This window comes from Python bivittatus, unplaced genomic scaffold (assembly GCF_059951505.1).
Source record: "Python bivittatus isolate LINGU-HERP-01145 unplaced genomic scaffold, Pbiv_v1 ctg000020_np1212, whole genome shotgun sequence".
NCBI lineage: Eukaryota > Metazoa > Chordata > Lepidosauria > Squamata > Pythonidae > Python > Python bivittatus.
In genome coordinates, this window is record NW_028277030.1 from 29,848,843 (window position 1) to 29,876,107 (window position 27,265).

The 27,265-nt window shown below is 39.5% G+C and overlaps 1 protein-coding gene across 4 annotated transcripts; it reads right to left on the minus strand.

The window, feature by feature from the left end:
* Positions 1–440: 440 nt before the first annotated feature.
* Positions 441–26,698, minus strand: COLEC11 (collectin subfamily member 11). 4 transcript variants are annotated; one of them, XM_088136548.1, is made up of 7 exons: positions 26,621–26,698; positions 22,578–22,727; positions 16,343–16,414; positions 4,735–4,806; positions 3,225–3,278; positions 2,552–2,647; positions 441–2,405 (listed from the first exon to the last, which is right to left on the minus strand). In XM_088136548.1, the coding sequence occupies exons 2-7, from the start codon at positions 22,705–22,707 to the stop codon at positions 1,996–1,998; spliced, it is 834 nt and encodes a 277-aa protein (XP_087992674.1). In that variant the 5' UTR covers positions 22,708–22,727; positions 26,621–26,698; the 3' UTR covers positions 441–1,995. The 4 variants fall into 4 exon arrangements, with proteins under 4 accessions (XP_087992674.1, XP_007424754.1, XP_007424756.1 ...); XM_007424692.4 differs by lacking the exon at positions 26,621–26,698 and adding an exon at positions 25,959–26,294; XM_007424694.4 differs by lacking the exon at positions 26,621–26,698 and adding an exon at positions 25,959–26,279 and having other exon boundaries at positions 441–2,387.
* Positions 26,699–27,265: the final 567 nt, after the last annotated feature.

The following is a 27,265-nucleotide window of genomic DNA, read 5'->3' on the forward strand; positions in this document are numbered from 1 at the left end:
AGAAAACATTAAGCTCTTGCTGCCATCTGCTGGTTATCCAGACTTTTGCAGCCCAGGCCTGATCATCACAAAATTGCAATGAACAACAGGGATCTCCTTGAATTTATTTCTCTAGTCCCAACCATACATACACAAACACAGGTATGGCAGCTACCCTAAGCCTAAGAAAATAAAGTTTTATACTTTCTATAATCTTGCTTCTTTTAATTTCCTATTGTCAAGTTATAACGTATTAAATGCTACCTAGACTGTTCAGTTAAATTAATTTAGTCCAGGAAATCTACAGCTGCAAGTATTTTAAATGTTAAACATTAAATATAATAGAGGATATGAGGAACTAGTGTGCTATTTCTCAGAAACTGCTATTCTCCTAAAGACATTTTATATTTATGAAAAAAAATACGACCTCTTGTTTCAAGGATAATTTAAATATGTCTATGATTTCTTTAAAAAAAGAAATCATAGACATATTATTTGAAACATCCTAAAATAGTTGTACATCTTTTATTCAGCTCAAAAAGTGAACAAATTGAGGTTTTTGGCCCAAGGGTCTATACTAGTGTTTGTCAGCCTTAGCAACTTTAAGATATGTAGACTTCAACTCCCAGAATTCCCCCAGCCAGCATGCTGGCTGAGGGAATTTTGGGAGTTGAAGTCCACACATCTTAAAGTTGCTAAGGTTGACAAACACTGGTCGATAGGTTTCTCCACAGCATTAAGTTTAAGACCCAGTGATTTCAAATAGGTTAGATATACCTAAGTACTGCCTAGATGTGGGCCATATTTATTACAGGAATGCAAATTGTGTCAATTCTGCTCTTCCCTTCTAAAGGGTAAACACTGATATTTGAAATACCGAGATTATATTTACAGCTGTACAATACTAATGTCATATACTTTTAAGCATATTATAATCCATCACCTTTAGGAGTAATTAGGGTTAGGGTCAGTTAACAAGCCAACATATTTTGTTGCTTTTCCTGGTGTTTATATTTTACTGGCCATTGTTCAACAACTTCTCAGTGCTCTTAAAAGTATTTCATGTTCCTGTGTGCCAACTTCTATCTAGATCCTGGCCTATTCATGGCAGCCACAATCAGCCGGGAAGCTCTTTTGCAAAGCCCTACAGAAATAAATGAAAGTCTTCATTTCAAAAATGAGTGGATTTGCTGAGTTGCATTGCTGTGGAAAATAGTTTACTGTATTGTTACAGACACTCCCTTCTGAATTGTACAGGAATGGGCTTACCTAGTCTCCATCCAGCAGCCACATATCTTCACCTAAGAGATGTTTCACACTTTCACTAATTGCATGGACACCCAAACAATGCAATTCCCCCCATGCATGCACACACACACACACTATTTTTTGAGGCAGAAGTACTGAACATATTGTGGGCTCATGTCACCTGCAGATAAAATGACAGAAGAGGAGATACTTCTAATTCATCATGAAAAAATTAGTTTTTCTGAGATCAAAACATCAAAAATGGCATTTTATTAGTAACAAAAGCAAACCTTCATGCCAAATATGACTGAAGTAAACACACATGAGAAATATTACCTCCCCTCCACACAGTGGGTAACTATAGATAGGCTTATCTAATATTTAGGGTTTATTTCCTACATTCTTTTTATCTTACCTGTCCCCCCCATATACTCACAAGTATGGAGGGAAAGGACCATACTTAAAACTTGCATCAAAGAAAGAAAAATGTTACAAAGGTTTTTCATTGTGTGTGTGTGTTTGTGTGGTGATGTTGGGGTTGTTTGAAAAATTTGGGAATCAAAGCAAGGATGAGGACATCCTGGGACAGTTTTACACACTGATATGAAGAAGATTGCTGGAACGTTTGGATCTTATAAACAAAAGACCAACTTCCATATAATCCCAATTCAGAAATGGAGTCCTGGTTACAGTGATAGTTGGACTGCCCAAGTTATTCACCCCCCCACAAAAAAAATCAGATAGAGAGCACGGCAGGGGGAAACTTTATTAAACATTTTCTTTGTCAAATTCGCATACAAAATTCATTGTAATGTGACAAGCCACATCATTCCAGCCCCCAGAGGTTATCATTTCTACACAGTCCTCCTCGTCATAAGCGTTATTTGGTTCACCGGTGCTCCACTTGTTGAAGGTCTGCATAGGGGATCGGTCTGAGTACACAAAGCTGCCTTCCTTCTCAAGGTCATTAATGCCGATGAAAACTCGGCTGAGGCCAGCTTGACTGATGTAAGAAGCAATGAGATTATTGGTGGCTTCATCCTTGGGCATGCTCAGGGTCCCTCCTCTTCCTTGGCAGTAGAGCTGGGCGTCCACATACCGCTTCTGCTCCTTCACCAGCAGGTATGTCTTATTATCTGTCTCACGCACACCAGCAACAGCTGCGGGGGAGGGCAGTGCTGAAAAGTGAGCACTTGCATTTCTATAAACCTACTTAATGCATTCCATTGAAGACAGACACAGCTGACCAACTAAAAAGCAAGCCAGGTTCTTCTGAATGCAATTCCTTATAGTTAAGAAGGGAAGGGGGAATATGTTTCCCTACCTTTTTTAATGAACTTCAGCTCTGTTGTCAGCAGGCTCACTTGATTATCCATTTTACCAATGGCTGTTCGTAGCTGGCCACATTCACAAGGAATGCCTAAGGAAGCATAAGAACAGCCCAAAGGCCTACTTAATGCAACGCTCTTTTCCCGTCAAGCCCAACCAGATTCTGACAAGAAGCCCATAAGCCAGATGTAAGTGCATCACTGGAGTACTCTTCCCCTTGCATTCACCAACAACCAGTCCTGAGAGTCATATAAACTCAGATTATATCACTCTGGCTCCAAGTGCTCATCTTCTCCACACAGGCTTCCCCATGGAAAGGACCACAGGGATACCTTGCTTCTGAACAGGGAACCCAGATAACTGTGTTCAAGCAGTCCTTTTCTGCTCTGATACCCACATGAAACCACTACTACGGCTAGGTTGTTCTCACTGAGATTCCTTCCTGTAATCTCCTGCATGGTGGGAAATTGTATGGAGAAAATAAGAGGCTGCTTCATATGTATTAGCTGAATTTCGGAGGAGGACTTGCACAGGCATAGACATAACATGCCTCGTCATACTTTCTTGTGCCTACTTATAAGACACTAACCCTTTTCACATAATTTCAGAGTTATTTAATTGCAAAATGGGTCTTGAGAGATACTACAGCCAGTTCTGATATAATTTACCTGGCTCTCCATTAGGACCAGGTGGACCTATATCTCCATTATCTCCTTTTTGTCCTAAGAAAGGAAAAACAAAGACAATTAAACTTCTCAGCAAACAGGGTAGCATTTGTCTGATATCAATACATTACCAAGCTTGGATATTATCTTAACCATACATAACTGTGAAAGTAATGCCTAATGAAATCAAATGTAACTTACACATAAATGTGTTTCAAAATTAAAATATACAAAATTGAATTTTATTGAATGAAATCTGTCCATTTCTTGAAGAAAATACATTCCTGCTGGGGAATAAAATTTAAGATGCATCAGGATTTTTTATTGTGTCACTCGCAAAATGCCACTGACAGTGGCATATGCGATACAGGCATATTAGAAGTACTGAATAACACATGTTATTTATATATGTAAAATTAATCATTATTAGAAGAATATGAATGGGTTCATAATATGGCAACCTGGGACTCTCCAGATGCAGTGAGAATTCATATCCAAATATCAGTGGCAACTCAGCAAGTCTGTTTGTAGATGTTCCAGGACATTTCTATAAGATGATCTCCCTGGGTTCCTCCATCTTACCCAACCATACAGTTCATGAGGATTTTCCTCTCCAAACATTCTTCTCCATACTGGAGGAGATGGGAAATGGGGGCTCTTCATCTCTTCCTGGATAAAGGACTGAATAAGATCTGGGGGAGGGCACTGAAAAAGCCAGCCTCCCTCCAGCTTATTTTGGCAGGTGGGGATGGGAGTTCCAGCACCCTACCCTGTCATAATACCTGCCAATGCTTAAGTGTCCTGGTGATGGCGTTCCTAATAGTGCTAGCCTCATCTCCCTCTCACACTTGCTCACAAGGAAGAAGAGGTGAGCTAAATGATAGCCTGGGCTGTTCTAGGCATTGTGTTACCATGTGTGAGTATATAAGAGGAGGTATGGGGCAGTAATCAACAACACCCTTGCATTATCTCATCTACTTACCCAGCTGTACCAGAATAGTAATAATGAGCTGGGAGTCAAGTCCTTCTTGGTTCCCACCACATTACACAGCTGAAATGCTGGGTAAACCCCAAGTGGACTAAAGCTGAGAGGACTCCAGTAATTCATTATCCACACTGGGTGTGGCCATGCTTCGTGGGCTTAACTAAAATGCTGAAGAATGATAGCAGATGAATCTGGAACCACATATTAGACAACCCGTCATAAAAATATGTCCTGAAGGATATGACAATAAGCGTTAATCAACGTACTAAATTTTTCTTGACACTAACTGAAAATATACTGGTTAACATAGTTTATAAATCAGTTAATTAGGAATAGATAATATTTCTAATTTTCTCTGTCCTGCATCCAAGAAACTCAAATTCATACAGTTATCATTTTATTGAGCCTCGTATGTGACTTTTAAGTTATTTTTTAAAGTTTATTCTTTAAAAATACCTAAATATAGGCCATTAGAAAAAAATAAATTTAACGTACTGTTCAAAGCTTACAGAATGAAGAAAAATATACCTTTTGAGCCTATGGGACCAATTTTTCCATGTCGTCCCATGCTACCTTTCTGCCCTTTGTCTCCCATTTCTCCTGTGATAGATAGATATATAAAATTAAAGGCAAATTAAGAGCACAAGTCTGTTTTTATGGACCTCTAACACCATATTTGTCTTTACATAGCATGTCCTAATTAAATCTTAGTTACAGCTAAAAGGAACAGAATTTGCAAGAGAAAGGACAGGATGAAAAGGAAAAATGTGTGCTGAAAGAATTACTTCCAGTTATGGTCCACAGGAAGAGTGTATCATATTTGCTTGGACTGCATATGGTAAAGAGAAAAAATGAGTGCAGAAGTGGTAACTGAAAGACGAAAATATGCTAACATGTGTTTATAAACCAAAGAACTCCAGATAAAATGAAGCCGTCTTTATCATTGGCCTCTGTTCACTTACTCAGCTTAAAGCTTGAGAAACAACAAATTAGATTTACTGTACAAACGATGCTGTATTGGAAAATTTTACCTGAGGGACTGTCTCTCCCCAGTTGTTTCTACCCATCCAATCTGGTCAGGCAGGATGGGCATGCTTCAGGTCCTGTTGGCTAAGGAATGCCAGCTGGCAGGGCCCAGAAGAGTACCTTTTCTGCCACAGCACTCACCCTGTGGAACATTCCCCCTCTGGAGATCAGGATGGCCCCGAACCTGCTGGCCTTTTGTAAGGTCCTAAAGACCAGGTTTGCGGCCTGGGCCTGGGGTCCCAAATGTGTTCAGGGACCCGTTTCTTGATTATATTAGTGATTTGGGTTATGATGTTTCTCGGCTGCCATGTATTTTAATTTTTATAATGTTCCTAATTGTTTTTAATTTATTTTAAATTCTGTTCGCCACCCAGAGTCACTTGTTGAGATGGGTGGCCATATAAATTGAATGAATGAATGAATGAATGAATGAATGAATGAATGAATGAATGAATGAATGAACAAAAGCCCTTTCTAGACCCAGAGGTCAGGGGTACACATGGGTCAGGGAGCTAAGCTCTATTCAAGAGGAAACACGGTAAAGACATTTCTACAGCGTTTCCTCCAGATTGGTAGGGTAGTTTTCTATTAGCAGGACTGCCAACATCTCACTTCCCGGCTTTAATGTTTTGCTCCCATTTCCCCTCCCCCATTCTTCACAAATCATGACTGGCAGTTTGGCCTCACTACTCCCCTGTGTCCCACTATGGAGGAAAGGAAGAACCAGTACCTCCCACCCCACCCCCAGCCATCTGGAAGGTCCTCCCCTCCTCCCCATTCTCACCCATTTGTCTCAAGGAGCAGCACTTAGAACAATCTCAACCTGGTGTGAAACTGTAAAGGAAGGTAAAGGGGGCAAGGCTGATGGAAGGAGCCCAATTCCAGTGCCAAAGATTAGCATCCTGCAAATCCTAATCCAATGGGAATGCACAGGTTGCACCTTTGCAAAGCAAGTCTGAGATTCCAGCATTCTCCCCAGTCTGATGCGCTTCTGGGTAGTTGGCCTACAGCTCCTTTCAGCCAACCCAGGGTGAACACATGTGGAGGACACCAGGCTGGGAAAGGCTAGATTTCAGCTTAGGTGTAAGATCAATATTGTCTGGAACCGAAAACAAAAGGGATGTACTGTTCACCTTCCCTCTTCCACTATATCCACTTGAAACTTGAGGAGTCCATAATAACCTCAGAAATCCAGTCCAAAAAAATTCCACAAAGTATGACTGGCATACAGCAATAAGAAGCAAGACAACTTTTCAGCTTTAACGACAATCCTGTATAGCACTTTATGTGGCACATGGCTGCCTCAGCAATTGTAATGGATAAAAGGCAAACATACACATTACCACGCCAAACCCATTATAAATATTCTCCATAGCTTTTTAGCATCTGACTTTTCCAGCTGATAGATATGCACAGTATCAGAATCTACAGAAAGGAGTTAGATCCATTCTCTGAATGCAACTGAAAGAAATATTTTGTAGCATTTAAAATAAGCTGAAGGAGAAAAACAAACAGTTGCTTTACATGTAGATTCAGTATGATGAAAGCGCTCACTGTTAGGCAGGTAGTCAGATGTTTGCTTTAGTCCTGTACAGCATGTTGGATTCATTCCCAAATGGTCCTTTAGAGCCCAACTGTAGCACTTGTCTGCAACTCTTTAGAGCAGCTACTTCTTTTACCAGGATTGCGTGGGTTCCTTCTGCAACTGGCATTTGACCCCAGGAAAAAATGCAGCTGCTTTAAAGAATTGCAGAAAAGTGCTACCTCCCTCTGCACTTCAGGAATTGAATCCAAAGTTTTGCACTGATGAGATCCAATTTGCACAGAAAGCTAAGAATCTCTCTATCAGATTTCTAGCCGGTGTCTCTCGATGTCTTAAGACAGCAAGATGACTGTGTTGCTTAGGATCACTGAGCACCACAGCCCTGATACATTTGGAGGGAGGTAGACAGGAGAAGGATCTTCCACATGTAATGGCCAGAAGCCTCCAGCAGACTATAGTGCCTGTTTTCTGATAGATGATACAAGCATTTAATGAGGCACATTCTAGAAACTCACATTCTAGTTTAAGATATTTCATGCTAAAATCCTATACATGTCAACTCAGCAACAAGTCCAAATAAATTTAGTGTGAGTCACCCCAAACTGAGCGAACATATTGGATTATAACCTCAGGCCCAGGTTCAATCTGGGCAGATACACGAAAAAATACATGAACCAGTACAGAACTACTTATGATAATCTCAGTACCAGATTATATTATATGATAAGTATTTTCCTTATTGTTAGCCAACCAATTTTTAAACAGTTCCTTTTGTCTCAACTCTATTACAAAGTGTTGCAAAGAACTGCCTTTACTGTGAGATTTTAATATTCCTTTTGTGGGTTATTATGGAGGCTGCCAAGCCTTTTTTATTAATACAAGGATTACACATGAGAACCGTTTGTGACTACGTAGCAGAAGCATCTAATCAGTGGACACTTTGAAACGTAGCTTGCAGCTCATGATCATTCCAAAAAAAAAAAGACATCTCATATACAGTATTATCAACTGCCAGATAAGACAGATATGCATATACTGAAGCAATCTTCCTCATGCTCACTGGGAAGTCTGGGTCTTAATTGTCCCAACACTGATACGGTGGAAACATCCTTCCCCTCCCCAGACTACAATCCTGAGGGAGAGAAAATGGCTTCTGTGATGCAATATCCAGAGCTGCAAAGGAAAGCAGAAACACAAATATCTATACATTCTATCTGGAGTTCCCAACTTTGCTAGCCCACTATTGTTTTAGTCACAACTACAGCTTTGAATAGAGGGGAAGAATAATACAGAAGCAGCATGTCCAGGACATCCACAGATCGGTAATGGCCCTCAAAGGCCTTTGTCTTGTACCCAAGACTACCAACTCGTGATGCCAGTCAAGCCTCTAGTGAGGGAACTGAGGACTTTCCATCCCACTGTTTTCATTCTTCTGTTCCTCCCAAGGATTTGAAACTGGCCAGCAATTGTCTTCCAGGCAGCCGGACTTGAAATGCAAGGAAAGAACCAATCAGTGCTCCCTCTTGCTGACCAGTAAAAGCCTGCAAATACTGTATGAAATTCACTGTCTGAACTGCCCCTTTCAAATAATTTCTCTGTCTTGCAAGCAGTTGCTTCAAATAATCATCATTCTCTTGTGACAAAGTATAATTGAGGTTTTCATGACTGGTGAAGTTGCACCCTTAAGAAAAACTGAATAATATTTATTTTTAAGTGAGAAATTCCCAAATGCAGACAAACCTTAAGAGTCCTTGAATTCTCACATTCAAGATGAAGTCATGAAGATTTTCAAGGCATACAAAAAGTTCCTGTCAGTGCCTCTTCAGCTGATTACCATTCAATAAAATTATGGCTATTTATCAGGCTGAAAAGTTGGAGGAAATCTCCATATATTCCAGGAAAGGTGATGAGCACATTAGGAAAAAAGCTGGATTTGTTTGGCCTGCACCCACTTGAACCTGATGTACATGTTTTTCCACCATCAAGATACACCAGATTGTAGCTGCCAGTCTCTAGCTTTCACACATTTTGTTACCCTTTATCCTGGTTTAGACTGGGGAGAGGAGATTTAACTGGTAGCAGAAGAGAGCAGTCAAATGTGAAGCCACATTGACTCAGAAGAGTATTTGATGCAGAAAAGCATAAGATGGGGGGGGGGGGAACCACATTTGGCAATAAGTTCAAGAGTAGAAAACATTAAAGAACAATTGAGAAGGAAGAGGAAAAATTCATCTGAACTCTTCAGCCTTTCAACTCTCCTTGTGGTCTTCCTTACATATAGCTGCTTCTGAAATGAAACAGACACATGTCTAGCTCATAAGTACAACTTTATATGTAAACACAATTAATTTGCTCCTTGTAACAGAAATACCTTTCTTGCAAACCTTGTATGGTCTAGAGCATTCATCAACAGTAGCCAGCAAAAGAATATCTGTGTGACATAACCAGAAGTGACAACCTCACTTATCTCAGGACGTACAAATGGTAATTCACTGCATTCATTATCTCATACATTAGTTCTCCCACAAGGAAAAAAAAAAAAGATTATAGCAAAGCAAAGAAACAAACTTCATAAGCCTTCTCTTCTTCTCCTCTCTCTCTCTCTCTCTCCCTCTGCCTCAGAGTGCTAGCTGGTGACAGATGATTTCACAAATTACAGTTCCTGCACTAAGACTACTTCTAATAATTACACTTGCAACCTGCACAGAAAAGGACAAATCAAACAATTTTACAAATGCGTCTCTTGCTACAAAGACATAACCTGGAAGATCATAGTTGGCTCTTATCATTCCAGAAGAAGAGTCACTTCTGTGTGTGACTATGGCAAGTGACAAGTCTTCAGAAATATCTTAAAATCTATCATGTGACCTTATTTCTAGGCACATTTTAACATTTGTTATTATAGAAGGGTATAATTAAGTGGTCCCTTTAAAAAACAATAGTTATTTTTCAAGGTCCTTAATGCTGTAGATCTTTTGTACAAATAAGTTACAGGAATAGTTTGGTCTAGTTTGGAGTATTATTATTATTGGAGTATCTTTCTAATAAAGATCCTTGCTTGTTAATACAAAAGTATATCTATATCTTTTCCTTCTTTGACAGCTATTGTGCTGTATTTATTTTTGTAAGTGTCTCCTTCTAGATAGGACCTCTGATATTTGAAGTCTAGCACCAGAGTCAATGTAAAGGGATCAAATAAATAGGCTTTGAGTATAACTGGTTTTCTCACATTTCTTTTCTTGGTTTATAAAAAGTATCTTCCCTTAAAGGCAGCCAAAATATTACAGGGCTGGCACAAAAGGAGTTGCCTAAATGTTTGAAATCCCAAAGCATCTCAAGAAAATAGAATGTTACAAAAGCAGCAATGAATATTCTTTATCATCTTCCTTTTCTTATATGATACTCAAGGAAACATCATTTGCTCCAAACATTTGCATCCCAAAACCCAATTAATTTAAATGCTTCCTGAGTGTGGAAAGCATCATTCAATTCTATGCTCAAAAATAATTAATCCTTATTGAGATTAATTGGGCTCCCTCCCAAGGATTTAAGCCTACATGGGACAGATAATTCCTTTCCACACCATTATTCCCAAAAAATTCTATTCACACTGTTCTGAATTCTGAATGCAGAGAACCTTAGTTAAATTGTCATAATTATTTTTTAAAAACAGAAATTGAAACAAAGATTCCCTCTCCCAGAAGCTGGCATCATTTTCATGTTTAGTTTCTGAGGACATTTCTTCTATCCAGCATTACTGTCATTTACAGTCATACAAAAAGGACAAGAAAATATAACCTCTTTGAGCAATATTGGGGGAATATAGGGGGAAAGGCAGGGACATAAATTAAATAAATAAAAATACATGACCATGGTTGCATCAGAGAATTATGATGATACCAGAAAAACTGAAATGATAGAATTGTTATATTCCTGACTCTTCACTTCTTCAGTTCCTGTGGTTATTAATCATTTTTGATTTTGGCAAGAATGCAGCCCACACAGCAATGCAGCCTTATATTCAACCTTATTATATCTGGAGACAAAGTTTGCATTCCAGAAAGGAAATTGGTAGAAAGTAGAAATATACATATATTAGACATAATTCATAGTCAGAAACCATCTGTAAACCTTTCTTCTCATTATTCCTTAGCAACTATATGATGCAATGACATAAAACTGACAACAACCTAAAAATGTGATGACCTGTGTTAAAATGCAAGCAGACCAGCAGACTAACCTGCAAGCTGATGTCTTTTACTTGACAGGTGAATGGAAAGATCTACTCTTAATGTACTACGAAAGCTAGCACGCCACATGATCATCACCTAAATTAGTAACTACAACAACATCTTGGGTCAATGCATTCCATAAATTATCCTTTATTTTGCTCAGATAGAACAGGAAAGATTGTATAAAAGCTAAGTATGGAATTGCAGTTTACCAGACACAGAAAGACAAACAGCTTTTCCAGATGATAACATTAAAATACTATCCACCTGTCCTTTATTGCCAGTCCACTATTATAGCATAAACTGTGCTGTGCCTATTGTTGACCCCAGTTTTCCAACAGCAGCAAGGCTGGCAAAAGGTAGATTCCTCATGCACCCATTGTGGACCATGTTAAGGAAAGAGATTGGTGGATTCCTCCAGCTTTTTTCCCCTCTTCTCACCTGCTGGTGCAAAAACTACCACCAGTCACTCTCCTCACGTGGGGTGGGGCAGGATTGGACAAGTGTAGGAGGTGCTTAGAATCATGGGTTTAGCCACCAGTCAATTGCCCCAAAACAGGTTGCAGGCAGAGTGAAGTGGGTGAGAGCTCTCCCAGTGTTCTTGCTGGGTACAGTCTCTCCTCTACAACTGTGACCTCTCAGCCAAGCTATTTTTGAACCCAAATCTAGGGCTCTTCTGCAAGGGCACTAAACTCATATTCAAAAATAGCCTGGTTGACAGCCAACAAAGGCAGAGGAGAGAGGAGGCTTGTGTGGTAAAGCAGGAAGTAACAATAAACAGGGTTTTGGGGTTTTTTTTAACTAATGCTGCAAGGGAATGGTTGTGCTGGCAGAAAGTCATCAGGGAATTCTATTCTGATTTCATGCCCAGCAGCCCCTGAAAATAACGCATGGACAACTGTGGAGAACATACAACTGATTTGGCATGCATATGGTAACAGCATTAATCACCATGGTCCTAGTGTCACCAAGGCCAGAATGCAATTGGCAAAATGGTGCTATCCCCCACAACAGCTCAAAAGTAACTTCAGTAGAAAGCATGGCCACACCAAACCCCTTGTCAGCAAAAGCAGCAGAAATCCCATAATGTACCCAATGGTGATGGAACTAGTAACCCACAGAGGGCAAAAGTCAGCTTTTTTCCAGTTTAAACTCAGCTTTTGTGCAACACAGAACTAGCCCTCTCTAAGAGAGTTTTTCAAAACACATGTCCAACTCCTGCTTAAAGAAACAGGTCTAGGACTAAAGAATGCTAAATCCATGTTTCAAGACCTGGTCAGCATTACACATTGCTATGCCTCTGTGGAAGCCCAGTGTCTGGTCTCTCCTGCCACCCATGCCAAATGGCCCTGGGAGCTGTGCCCAGCAATGGGAGGGGAGGGGACAAGTTCACAGCAACCTAAAATGGCCCAGAGGAGCTGAGCAGACCTCACCCCCATTGTGAAGGATGCCAGATCATACCCAGAATAATAATTGTATTTGGAGAAGAGGGAAAATGCTGCTTTAAAACTGAAAGAGTTAAGAATGAGTTTAAGCTGCCTCAGCTATGGGGTAAGGATGAAATGAAAGCAACATTATGAAGACATGTGGAAAAAAGTTATCACGGAGGCTTATTTTGCTGTGGTTAGAGAAACATGAGAAAGAACCTTTTTGAACAACTCAGCGGACTCTTGAAAAGCTTGGTGAAACCAATTCTAGTTGCTTAAGATTTAAAATGCAGTAAATTCTGTTACAAAGAGACAAGCTAATGATTCCCAATTCATATTCTGTCCCATAACTTTGCTGAAATTTTCAGGGTGCAGGTTCACAGCTTAAGGCTCCAAGGACAAATGTTTTGATGTAGCCTACCAAAACACCTTCAGAAGTCATTGCCAAGTCATAAATCTTAATGTAACAGTAGGTAAAAATTATTAAACAGACCATGAATAATGACATTAGCTGCTTTAAGTTATTATTTTTTTCTTAGCCTCCCCCAGTTTTTGGAATTGGGCCTAGAATATTACCAACTACTGTATGGCCCTCCTCCTGCAGAGTTGTATACCACTAAGTGATGTCCATTTGGTTGTTTAATATATTTATGGATCAGTGTATAAGGAATTCTTGAGGTGATGTTAAATGTGTGTTAGTTGGGGCATAAATGTAAGTATATTTTGATATGCAGATGGTACTGTGCTATTGGCTGACAGCCTGAATGATTTGCAGCAAATGTTAGATTATTTATTTATTTTAAGTAAGGAATTTATAAGACTGCTCAACTCTTAATCTTTGACAGTGTGTCAATAAAAAACAAAAATAAAAAATCCAAATCAAACAAAAAGTAATATAAAATCAATATAACAAAGCCCAATCACAAACAAAGCTGAGGCTAAAAAAAATAAACACTCACTCTCACAGCAGAATGGGCTCAGTTACCATCCTGGTCCTGTACATGAGAGAAAAGTCAGGTCTTTGTGGTTCTATGACACACTAATAGAATTCATGCTGCCTGAACCTTTGTGGGGAGCTCATTTCAAAGGGCAAGTACAGCAACAGAGAAAGCTGACTTCCAAGATCCCATCAGGTGGGATTGTTTCAGAGAGGGAACCTGGGGCTTGCTCTCCCTGTGCAGCATCATGGGATGCACAGAAATAACCAGAAACAGGCAGTCCCACAAATAACCTGCCCCTGTGCCACATTTATAGGTGATAACCAGCACCTGGAAGGCAACTGGGAGCCAGTGCAGCTCACATAATAGTAGTATTAAATGGGTGTCCCAGTTGAAGCTTCTGGATAAGCTTCAAGAACAGCCTCACACAGAGCACATTGCAGAAACCCAACCAGGGCAAGACATGAGTGATCATGAGCAGGGTCTCCCAATCCAGAAAAAGGGGCAATTGGTGCAACAATATGGAGTTCTGCAAAGGCCCTCCTGGCCAAGAGGACTCCCAAACTGCCTACAGACTCTGAGTGGAGGAGTGCAGCACCACCCAAAACCAAAAATGGAAATCCCTAGATCCAAAGATTGAAATCCCCAGATCTAGATCTTGGGGGGAGGGGGTGCAAAACCCACAGCAATCACTCTTGTTTTGGTTAAGTCAAAGCCTGTTCTTCCACATTCATACTCTACCACCTCCAGACACTGGGAAAGAACCAAGACAGCATCATTTGACCAGGGCAGAAAAGTACAATTGAGTATCATCATACTGATGGTACATGGCCTTGTGCTGATGGATCATGTTCCCCAGCATGAAGATATGAAACAGAAGTGGGGAGAGAGTAGAATCCTGCAGCGTCCTGCAAGGTAGGGACCTAGAGCTAAACCTTTGTCCCCCCCAACAACTGGAACCAACACTGAAGAAAAGAGGAGAACACCATGAGTCCTGCTTCCAATCCCCTGGGCCAATCCAGAACAGTACCACAGCAGATGGTATCAAAGGCCACTGAGAGATCAAGGAGGGCCAGGAGGGATGCACTGTCCTATCCCAAGCCCATGACCAAGAGGTCATAAAAAATGTGACCAAGGCTGATTCAATGCTATATCTGAAACCAGACTGAAGGGGTCCAGATAATATGATGCAATGAGGAGCATGGATTTGAAAATCAGTATATCAAAAGCCAAGATAGTTGCATTTGACAGGGAAAATAAAGTGAATGATTGCAGGTTACATATAAATGGTGTAAAATTAAAACACATAGATAAATTTGTGTATCTTGATAAAATGTTTCCTAAATATAGTCTGTAGTATATGGTCGATGATGAGGGACAAGTAGTGGTTTTTTTTAAAAAAAAGCAAACATAACTGTATATAAGAAAATGTTTCTGCATGAAGGAATGTCGAGATAATCTTGATGAAAGAACGGATGAACTGTCAAGGAAAATAAACAACTCAGTCCTGGAAAAGCGGAAAGTGTGAGAAAAAAATTCAAAATAACCCCGTCTTGATTCTGTTTGGTATAAGATGGGGCAGAGAAACTCTAACCGGCTTTGAAGATTCTGTTATTATACCCTGCAATTATAAAGTAGCGTTCCTTGCATTACAGTATCTGTTTCCTGATCTGTCCTACCTTGAAGGGCTGACATTCTGTAGACTTCATTATATGGAAGTGAAATATATCAGGACATATATACACTTATTCTGAATGCAGTGGAAGTGGGGTACTTAAGAAGTACCTGAGCTAAAACAAGGTTGAGAACAAATATAAGCTGAATGAATATGGTGGATTAAATACAAAAGGGAGCGACCAGTATGAAAGATTTACACTGAGAGAAAGGATGAGGATCAAATTTCAAAATAAATACGTCAAGGAAGTGTGAATAGGTTGAGGGGAAGGGGAAGAGGAAGACTTCTGGTTGGATGGAGCTGAAGAGAGGTTTATAGAAGAAATGAAGAGCAGATGGATGTGACAGAAGCAAGGATAAAAATGTATGGAGAAAGATAGCGCATTGTATTGGTGTGAACTAATTATAGCAAAGTTTCCTTTCCTTTTTCTTATCTTACATTTTAATTTCTTAGGCTTAATATCTTTACATAATTTTGCTTACCCCCAAAGGGAACAGGATGATGTGTATGCATGTTTGTATTTTGCGGGGTTAAAAGTTTTATGGAGTACAATGGGAACCTTGAACCTTATTGATGCTTAAACACTCATTCGCCCCCTTAAACTCCTAAACCTCCCTTCCAAAATAGCCCTTGATTCTGCTACTCTTGGAATCTGCTCCTCAACTTATCATACAATGTATGCGTTGGCCCTCAGGCTAACAGAAGTTGTACAACCTAACCTAAATATTGGTAAGCAACATTTTCTTTCTCCCTTCTTTTTCTTCTCAGCTCCTTGCTGTCACCACCTGCCTGTGACTATTGATCTGCTGCTACTGGCATTTCTCTGGGGTGTGTTCAGACTTGGGCTTGGAACATGCACTATGGGTCATCCAGCTCTGTGGGCACCATAGGTTGTGCTACAAAGCAGTCTTCCTGAGGCTCAACATTTAAGGAAGGTTTATTGGAGATTTCTCTCTCCAAAAAGAGTTTTCCCTCCCCCATACATTCCTCTCTTTTCTTGTGTAAGTTTACTATCAGTTTCCTAATTCTAGCCACCAAAAGAAGGGGAGCAAATCTAAATGCTTAAATATTTTTATACTTTCCACTACAAATCTCAATCAATACAACATAGTTCTCAAATAAACCATTCCATATGAATGCAGTTTTAATAAACCAAGAACTTAAGGTTGAGTTTGATTAGGTACAAACCTAGATACACAACAAGATAATATGCAAAAGTTTGATAAAAGAGATTACTCTCCATTCATCTTTAGGCAATGTGAACATGTTTAATTCATTTTTAAAATAAGGTTTACCTTTTTCCCCTGGAGGTCCAACTCGTCCAGGGCGGCCTGGAGCACCTTTTTCCCCCTTTTCTCCATTTTCCCCTATTATGTAATAAAACATAAGGTAAAACAAAAACAAATTATACAAAATTTAAGCAACTTTTGTCATGAAAATGACAGCATCATTAATATTGTTAATTTTGTTCTATCTGTGAATGTGGTGTTCATTTTCTCATTGCTTCAGCATTTGATCTCTATCATCTTTTACATTTAGGAGAAAGTTTTTTTAAAAAAGCCAAAAGCCCCAGAAAAAATAGGTGTTTTCCTACAGGACCTCGAACTTTATAGACAATGGGAACATAACAAGGGTTTTAAACAGCAAGGCTAAAAGAAAGGCATATATGCAGATAACAAATAACTAACAGAAGGTGGGAAGGTTCAGCTTTTGGCTACCAGATCTAGTCTGCAAAAACTAGACGGAAGAAGGGATCAGAGCTCTCTGTATCTCTTTCCTGCTACCTTGGATTGTCCAGATTTTTACAGCCAGAGCTAGTGGTCATAATTTTGTTTCAGATAATCAGCCACTCTTTCCAAATTTGTCTTTTGGGGGCAAGCAACACTGCTATACTCTATGATCACAGAATGTCAATCAGACATATCACTCATCCAGGCAAGACTACTACAAATAATAAGTTGTCGAACAGATCTGCATTTACTCAGTTCCCATTCTGTCAATTTTTACTTTAAAAAATGTTAAGACATCAGGGTCCTTAGCCTATAGTATAGAACAAATTAAGGGGTATCACATCTCACTACAAAACAGAGTAGTGAAGGTCCTTGAAGTGTCCTCGGATACACTAACAAAATCTAATTCTTTTCCTTAGGAGAGAAAATATAAGGACAGTTCTAGGTATGGAGTGTAGTACCCAGGTCACTTTTAGCAAGTAACCAGGGTCTAGCCAAGAATGTTATTATCTGAGGTAAGGATGAATGAGTCCTTCACCCAAGAGTTCAACACCGTTAATGTGAGTGCATCCTCCACCTTACTGAGGACCGCTGGCAGGCATAGCAAGGGGAGAGCAGGTTTCCCATCCTCTAAGAGCAAGCAAGAGAGCAAGCAAGCAAGGCCGCTGCCCTTTCCCATCACTACACATTTATTGCCAGGGACAGCAATATCATGCTATATGAGGCAACCGGCCTTTGGCAATGCAGCCTCAGACACAAGGCCATTCCAGATGAGGTGACTCCTTGGTTCAACTTCTTAGTACCCTCAGAAGCAACTGCCAACACCTCCCAGAAGAAGAAATATGATTGTTCTGCAGTACTAAGACTCAAGCTGCACAGAAGTCAAGGACACACTGGATTTCAGTCAACAGATGAAAGACTCCATACCTCATTAGTGTACATCTAAGCCAGGCAGATACCCCCCTGACAATTTAGATCAGGCACCGATGGCTTTTTAGAGATTTTACATTAGCTGCAGTCTTCACAGGCCATTTTGTGCTTCACTGCATTTCTTCATCAATCTCCCTCACCATTAGGATTACAGCTTCTAATTAGAGAGGCTATGCAGAAGCATGAACAAATTTGGTTTGGTTTGGTTTTTCCCCCCTTCAGGCTTTCATTTTTTCACTTTTATATCTCAGTGTTCCTGATTCCTTGATAACAGTGCAATTATTGCTGGAACTCAAGAGTTAGGCATGCTAGCAACTATAATTCTTAGCCCTGGTCTGGTACATTTTAGCAGACCATTTTTTCGCAAAACACTGCCAATTGTTCAGACAGACTAAGCAAAGCAGTGCAAAAGTACAGTACTTTTATAACTGTAAAGTTTCAGTGTTACAGATAGGGAAACTGCGGTAGACAACTTCCAGTGATTCCCAAAGGACAAAGAAGGGGTCAGGACATGAGGATGAATATATAATTTGTGCTCTGAAATTGGAACAATTTCTTTTGATAAGAAATACCATATGTAATCTCATTATCAAGTAAATCCCCCAAATTTAATATTACTGTCAATTTTTTCTTCTAAGGAGTCATACTCTTTTTTTTGACATTACCTTTGAAAAAGATCAAGAAATAGGAAGGGTAGAAACCAGCCCTTTTCACTGCAGAAGAGGCATCCCAGAAAGCCAAGGAGGCATTCTGAGAAGGTGTCCAAAGACAGACTGCTGGAACAGGTGAGAAGCACCTGTGCTCCTTCCTCCCCCTCCCTTTGTGGCCCTCCCCCGTTGTCAGGGCAACTCAGCAGCCAATCAAACAGCAGTGTTGGGATGAGGCAAGAAGGAGGGAAGACAAGATGGCTGCCTGGGAGCTCTGCAGCCACAGGCTGAATAAATAGAGCCAAAGCCCAGGAGTCAAAGTAAAGGGGAAAACTAAAAGCTAGACAGCCCTGATGAGAAGAGGCAACAGGAAAGTAGGCAGCAGCTGAGAAAACTGGGGAGAGAGATGTGTTTATTTCCTTCCCTCATACTGGTGTGAGGTAAGAGCTCTTCGAGCCATTTCCCTCAGATGGAGCAAAGATTTGGAAGAAAAGCAGAAGAATCAAGAAGCCCAGTCAGGAACAAACAAGCAGAAAAGATGAAGAAAAAATAAAGACTTTGACAGGACAGAAATAGAAAGCAGAAACTAAAAAAAGATAAAAGACAGATCAAACTCTGTAGAAAACAAGTACAACTCTAAAGAGAGTAACAATAGACATATACAGGGATTAAGACAACAGAAATAGAGAGGTCAGCAATAAACAAGATATTGGAGATATAGAAAGATATGAGCATTTTTTAAGCTTTCCTTTTGTAGAATAAAAGTCTCTCCCCTGCCCCCTAGCTACAGAAGGAATACAAAAACCCAATCACTTGTTTCCAGCGCTTTGTATCTATTGGGTCTGTATCAATCTAGTTATTGGTGGTTAAAAAAAAAACCCATGACAGAAGTCCATGCTTTCCCATCATACATGCAACACTTCAATAGAAAGAAATGAAGAAGAAAACAATGGCTACATTCATGTGTTGTTCTAACCCAGGTTTTGTAGGACAAGCCACACTGGGTTCAGATTATGAATAAGCACGACACAGCTTATTGGCTGAACTCACTTATAACACCAGCACCCAGACATTAGTGAAGATTTGTTAACTATGGTGTGTTAAATAAGCAAGAGTCAATCTTACAGCTGAGAAAAACAATTATAGCTCCATTGGCCAGTTTCTGTTTTATTTTCTTCTCCTTTTTTCAGTATTCCAAACATCCTCCCAGTAATAAAAGACTGCTTGGCTTATGCGTTTCTTGCTTATTGGAAAGTGTAAATTTTCTGCTGCGTCTTTATAAGAGCTTTGTGACATGTATGTTTTGCCTGTACTTTTGTGGAATTGAGTTTTCATAGGCATTTCTCAGGGTATGAGTTTTGTTGTGTGTGCTTAAGACTTTCTTGCTGAAATTTTCTGGCTACTGTGTAGAGTGCATTTTGCTTATGTGAATCTTTCTTTCATTACATTCTCTTCCATGAAAAGGTTATTTGGAATCAAGATTCCCCATCTCTGCAATTTAGTTGGAAGAGTGGTTCCTTTTGAAACTGCTCTTGCCTTACACTTCTGTGCAAAAGGCTTGGAAGCAAATTTCAGACATCCTTGGATAAAAACAAGATAAGATTTGCAAATCAACTTGAATCTATTATCTTTAAGTCAACTTTGTATTAGGTTTCTTTGCCAAAACTAAACCTCAGTTTATTGCTGGTGGTATATTCAGACATACAAATAAATCCTAACCATTTTTGTTCAGTTTTATTGAATGTATATTCTGTGTTCAGTTCAGGATTTAAGGTAGCAATACAAGTATTCTTGACTCCAATATTATCCTTACAATATCCCTATGAGAAAGTTAGGAAAATAAATCCTAACTTAGTTTATTTGCAAATCATGCCAATACTTACTTTCTCTATTTTCCCACAAAACCATCACTCATATTATATAAGTTCCTCTGCCTTAACACTTCATGTTCAAAGGCTTTTTTCTTCTACTGCATAATGCTTGGCCCTGGTTCACAAGTACTGTGGGATGAACACCCAGATATTAATTTGAGCAGAACTTCTTGCTGAGAAAGGGAGTAAGAATTCACATCAGCCAAAACAGATTTTATACTAGAGATCTACAATTATTCAATAATAGAAATGTGCATGAAATAGAAAATATATTGTGTTTCAAACTTAGAACAAAAGAATCCCACACAAATTGTTCCATTAGGATGTTTCAAGTTGGCTGTGTTCTAACAGATAAAAACTTGAAACAGCTTGAGCAGAACAAAGCTCAAAATATTTTTAGTATTCTGGCCATTGGAAATAAAAGGATCATAGGAAACTACTCTTCCTTTGTTTTTACCTTAGGGTCTCCTGAATAAGTGGGATGGTTGACCATGGTGATTGCTACCTGATATCCAAATTGCAAAAATCTGACAAAGAGGTTACTTTTAAAAGTTTCTTTTAAAAAACAGTAAGTATCCATAGGAGACACAGCCCTTTTCTCACTCACTGAAAAATTTAGATCAGAAGCAAGCATCCCATCCCCCTTCTCAAACACAGAGAACAGGCAGAGGTCTTTTCAGTTACTTTAAATAAACTCTCTGGGTCACTCAGATGTTGTTTTTTTCATGAGTGCAAAAAAAAAAATGCTGGTATTTTTTGAATTGCATGAATAACTGTAAAAACAAAATACAAGAAACAGGCATGGCTATTTTGAGTTGGAATCTTCTGTATACGTATAATAATTACACTGCTTGGATTCAGTTCAAGGGTACATTTTGGAGACAGGGAGCTATTTCTAGCAAAACTGACCCAACTATGATTCCATTTTCTAGGGTGAATTCATGATGATGACATTAAAGCAGTAAGAGGCACCACAGCATTTTAGATAAAGTTTTATTGTGGCATGAATTTCTTCTGAAGTTAATTTATTTCATCTAATGCATGGAGCAGACAGAGAAAGTGGCAGTGAAGTTGAGTGGATAACAAGCTCACTAAACAGTTAACAAGAATACAAAAATTACATCCTGACAGCGCCAAACGAAAATCAGAACACACTAAATAACAAAAAATAACCTGCATTACTGGACTACTGTGAAATGAAAAATTAACAGTGGCTGCTAACACCATCTTGGGGCAACTGTTGTAGCAATCATTCAGCTATATTTGTATCAATAAGAGATCTGATGTAAATTTTGCTAATTCCAGTGGTCCCTTTAATATTTTAAAAATTATCTCAAAATCAGAGGTAGTATGCTCACATATGAGTTTTCTCTAAGGTCTCTGGTAAGAAGAACAAGAATAAAAAGCCAAGAAATCGCTCAAACGGTTTCTATTTCTCCTAGAATTGTACCATCAGGTGTATGAGGGAGTCGTGTTGCCTTTTATTTTTGTTTTGTATCATAAGGTCTCCCACCTTTATTGCAATTAAACTACAGTTGTGCCTTACACTGTTGATGATTCTTATTTTCATGATAAGAGCCCACACCTGTTGATCACTACATATCAGATCGTTCATCAAGGCACTGGGATAGTCCAAATAGGAAGCTAGTGATTTTTTTCTGAGCTTGGGCAATTCTAAACCCAGAATATGGTTAAAGTAGAGAACTCAAGAGCAAATCGATAATAACTACGGGCATACCGTTTCCAAAATCTCCAACCTCTATCTAACCTTGACGCTCTCAAACATGGTAACAAATGGTCAAGTAATGCAATCACGGAATGGGTCAAGAATGGCAACAAGCCAGCCAACATTTATATAAGAAATAAGGCCTCTCTGTTACTGTCCTCCAAATTCTACATTCTGTTTATCTAAATTAGACTCATTCTATTCTAAAATATTTGTTTGCTTTTTGTTGGTGTTCAGGTATCAGTATGTTTTCAAGAAACTGAAATTTTGTAAGTGCAGAACTAAAAGTAAAGAAGCAGAAAATGTCTCCGGGGCCAGTATCCAAGCAAATTAGAGAGATATACCTAGTACATCAAATAAGATATGTGTGGTTGCTTATTGGGAATTCTGTGAACAGATTGTTTATGACCAGCCAAAGCCCTCTATGGTTGTTTGCTTAAGCTGCAGCTCAAATGATTGTTTCATTATAATGGGCCAATTGCCCCAGACCAGGAAAGCTTGAAATAGAAGTTGGCATATTTCAGTAAGAGAATGCAACCCCCCTAACAATTGCTAGAGTGCCATCAGAACAATAAAGGTGAAGAAGGAAGGTCTGACTTATTTATGGGGAGAGATACACACATTACCTTTGAGGCCTGGAACCAGAATCTGAACAGAGCAGGATTCTTCTGCAATATGCTGAGCATATCCAGATCTTGGCAGAGACAGGAAGGCAAGGCTAATTACAGAGACAAAGAAAACCAGATCACTCTTCATAATGAGCTTGTCCCTTACTCCTAAAGGGAGGAAAAATGAATAAACCATTAACAGGGATTCCAAAGACTTTGAACAGTTCTAGTGTGTTGACTGTCTTCTAGGGACACAATAATCTTTACAGCATATAAAAAGATACCTTGAATATATGATAGCTTGTTAACTAGGTTGCAAAGATTGTTGCTATCATTTGTAATGTTTGCAGATATTTTATTGGGAAGGGGCACTCACATTTCATTAGAGTGAGAGTCTTTGCAACACAAATATATTTTTCCCTAGATCTCCTAATCTGTATTTAAACCAAGAGAAAGCTTATGCTTGTTCAAAATCCCCAGAAAAATTTAAAAAAGAAAAAAGGAAAGAATGTTCCTTCATATACACTCACATGAAAGGATTGGAAAGAAAAGCCTAATTCAATGTGCATGATGAGAGAGATCTACACACAGGTTCCCTGGGGAAGTCTGACTCACATTTCCACACTACTGAAAACATTTAGTTGAAGAGAAAACAAGCATCTTCGGGAAAGATCCCAAGTCCAAATCATTAGGTGGGAAAATTTATAAAATTGCCTTATCCTTCCACTTCCTAGTCAAGTAAGAGAAAAGAATAACTGCTAAGATCTTTCTTGTTTTCAAATGAAGTAAAAGCACCCGTGACTAGAGTTGTGCAAGAAAGGTTGGCGATGCACACAACTCAATATTCAGTGGCCTCTACTAATCTCGACGGGTTCACGTAGCATGCCACAAAGGTGGAGCACTGTAGGCACTGGGAAAAAAGACGGGAATTCCCTTTCTGTCCTCTGTTCTCCAATTGTACAACACACTTGTAATTGTATGACATTAGTGAACTATTTTCCAGGAACAGGGCATCAAGATTTGTTTAGGATTTTCAAGGACTGCATGCCAACCTTGTGGGCAATACAATTTCCTCTCAGTAAACCTTTAAATGATATAATATCAAAACTCTGGCACTGCTGGAACCGGTTTCAAAGCTAAAATTTGAGGTGCTCTATTATTGATTTTCATTCCTGTTCAAATAATATTTTATGTGTGGATTAAGGTATGGAGAACAGTGTAACTATATATTTCCCAATAATAAATTGATTTATACAATACACTGAACCACAAACTAGCTAACCATATTTTAGTCTAGCCAGTGCAGTAGCTGAACCTTGCAATTAATTTATGGTCGAGTGCATTTCATGCAAACCAAGAAAACTAGGTTAACTGAATAAAGGATCAGCATGAATAAGGCTGCTGTGAATCACACACTATATGGATTCAGTAAGCTCATCTTCATGGTGCAAGAACCCAACAGCCTTTGTTATTAAAAATAAAATAAACCAGCATGGGGTAGCTGACAAGGACAAGAAGCAAATCTTCCTCCTTTTGTGAATTTTGCTTTTGTAAAATTAGCTACTGCTTAATCTCTTCTTCATTTTTTTCTCAGGTCAGTGAATTTTCCCAACTGTACTAGACCTTCAGAGCAACTTGGCCTTATACTTTCCTGACACCAACCTTTGATATGTATTAAACCAGCCATCATACTCTTTATCCAACATGTCAGGAGGGTACCATGTTCAAGACAAGACAGAGAAACAAAAACAGGGGTCTGATCACTTCCTTCATTTCCTCAGAACCACTCCTAGCCCGCATAGCTTTAGCAAGCAAGGTCTGCTGGGCAAGAGATATCCAGGAGCTTGGAAACTATAGTCTGAAGATTCTCTTTAAATATTCCTGAAATGAGCATTTCGTGCCTAGGAGGGAAATTGTTAAGTGACCTGAAAGCATGGATGGTTTTGCCATGAAACTACATGATTGTGCTTATCAGAACTGGGCTATTTAGCAATTCTCCAAGCATGCAACAGATGTTTGTAGATATACAACTCCATATAATCAGGAAATCATAATCTACCTAAGAAATCCCTGGTGGCTTGGGCAGTGTCTTGAAAGGTTTAATATAATTATTGCAATTCTGATTTAATAAACTGTTTCTCCCCCTAGCCTCTTTATTACATCTTCCTTTAGATACAAAGAATTGTTTTCTCTGTATCTTATTCCCCTACATGCCATTGGCTCTTTTGTGGACTGAAAAGAGTTCTGGAGGTGGGGTATACACAATTCATTGTGCAGATTTGTTTGCTTTAGAGAGAAAACAGCCAGATAATCATCAATGCCTACAAGAACACTTACAGTATTTTAAACTCATCCTTTTCTCTGATCTTTTGTTTCTCTGATTCTTTCACTTTACTTCATCTCCATATCATTTTCCTACTCTGCCAACCCATCTATTTGCATTTTTTTCACTATTTTCAAAGCTCTTTCACCTTCTGTTTTTGCTTCTTCAATTTAGCCTACCTTTTTTGTTCCTTTTCCTGCAATAGGCTTTCTTAGAAGTAGCACTTAATTTTAGCTAACTGCTTCAGAACAGGGGTCCACAGTGTTTTTCCAAAGCAGGGGGATCTATTCAAAAAATTGGCTAGAGGTAGTAATACAATACAATACCAGAAACCTGCTTGTGAGAATGCACAGGGTATCACATTCAGTCCTGAGTGATGCCAACCTGCAGTCACTGACAGGTCAGGGTTCAAAGTACAAGACTGTAAATTATAGCCTAGTTGGAAGTGATAATTTTATAGTTTGCCTATCTGAAGAGCACTGGTTTAGGGAAGGATGCTCCAGATCTCTAGCAGCTGCTTGAGAAGAAAAATTAAATTTGGAGCACTGTATTCCATACTCCTTAACCAACATCCCATATTCCATATTCTATACTCCTTAGCAATGTGGGGGCAGGGGAGAGGGATGAGCCAGAGCCAAACTTTTCAATTCCAGATACTGTACAGGTTGAGAAGACTATGCTTTGTACTTTTGCAGTATATTATCTATGTCTTTTAACTAGCTCCTCAAAAAGAGATATTTTTTTCTTTTACCACTCTATGTTCCTTTTATGCTTTCTCCTACACTTTCTGTACCAAGAAGCAACTCATTTGCAATAGCATAGTGTAAACTAAAAAATACACTCCTACACAATCCTGAACCCCATATAAATCCATTTCAGATGTTTAACAGCTTTTAAAAATGCGAAGATGTGAGCCAGTCTTCTATATCCCTTGACATTAGATGACCTGCATTGCAACAGCTCCAGACTGATCCCAACTCAGCCCTGAGCTGAAAATCAGCAGTCTCCTCTTTATCCAGCCTACTCTCTTTTAAGCCGGGGTTTAGGGCTGGCGCAACCACCTTAGCATCACCTACCTTAGATTTGCTGAGCGGAGAGGCGCCGAGGCTGAGCTGCTGACTGAAAGGGCGCTGCACCACAGATGGACCTCATTGCTACTATTTACAAAAGCCCGATAGGTTTTAATTTGAAGCGGGCTCGACTCCTGCTCTTCGACATTCAACAAATCAGGCCCAACCGTTTGCAAGCGTTATCTATAAACAGCTTCCTGTTTGAAACAGCTCAGCTGTCCGGCAGGACGTTAATTAGGAGCAAAATGTGTGGGAACGCGGCAACGACCCATGATATAAACGGCTGCTTTTGGCAGGGCGCATTTTTGGGAATGCAGGACACTTCTCTTTTTGCCGCTCGCCTTCCCATGGAAAGAAGCCCCTCCGTTAACTCTTTCAAGCCTAGCCCAGATAGCAGCCCAGATGAACAGGATCCTAGAAGAGCAGAGGTCTTCCTGAGTGCCTCACTTTGGTTGTGAGCTTGGATATTCAGAGAGACTGTAAGGGGCTAAGATGGGACAGAAACCTTGACTTTACACAGGAGTGGGTGAATTCTGGCTGGTGCAACTTTGGCTAGAGTCAGGAATAGTTGGCTCTTGGGGAAAATAGCATCATGGATAGATTTCACATAGCTCCTTCCTTAACGCATTAACTCATAATATGCAGGGATTTTTAACTTAGTAACATACCTGTTCTGAACTGGCATAGTCCCAAATGCCATGACCTCCTCTTGCAGGAAATATGATTTTACAGATTATTTCAGAAAACTGTTCACCATCTCTCAGTAGCCTGCAGTGCAAAGCTTCAGTAAAGTCCCCATAGTCTGGCATAGACTACATTACAAAACAGAAGAGCTGAATCACATTCTTCCTTTTTCCCACCCCATACCAACATCAGCCTGTGACAAGAAGACACCATCTTGACATTTCATGCTTCTCCAGCATGAAGGCAGTGGGCAATGTGAAGTTCCAAGGTCCATTCGTTCTTGAGCTCCTGCTGAACATTACTGAAAAAGGTGGCATGCTTTCCTCCAACACTGAAACAGGAAAAGCTCAACAACTACTGCATGTTCTAAAATAGGCTTAATCAAGTTTTAAAACAACATCCTCTCAGAACCCCCCCCAAATTCTGGCCAAAATCCACATTATAGCAATGTCTCCTGCCCCCACTGTGGATCCTGCAAACCCAAATTGTTTATGGGCACATCCATCAAAAGACTGTCAACCTACCTTAGTATTACCTACCCCAAACTAGTCCTCCAAATGTATTGAGACTACAAGCAGAATTCCTATCTAAAGTCTATAAAGATCTTTAAATTAGAAATCTGAACTAGA

Excerpts from the sequence above, each read along its gene's own strand:
- COLEC11 (XM_088136541.1), bottom strand. The coding sequence starts at position 22,755 with ATGGTTTATTCATTTTTCCTCCCTTTAGGAGTAAGGGACAAGCTCATT. Across the intron at positions 2,648-3,224 it reads TGGTCCTAATGGAGAGCCAG|GCATTCCTTGTGAATGTGGC; the intron begins GTAAATTATATC and ends ATGCTTCCTTAG. Across the intron at positions 2,406-2,551 it reads GCTGAAGTTCATTAAAAAAG|CACTGCCCTCCCCCGCAGCT; the intron begins GTAGGGAAACAT and ends CTCACTTTTCAG.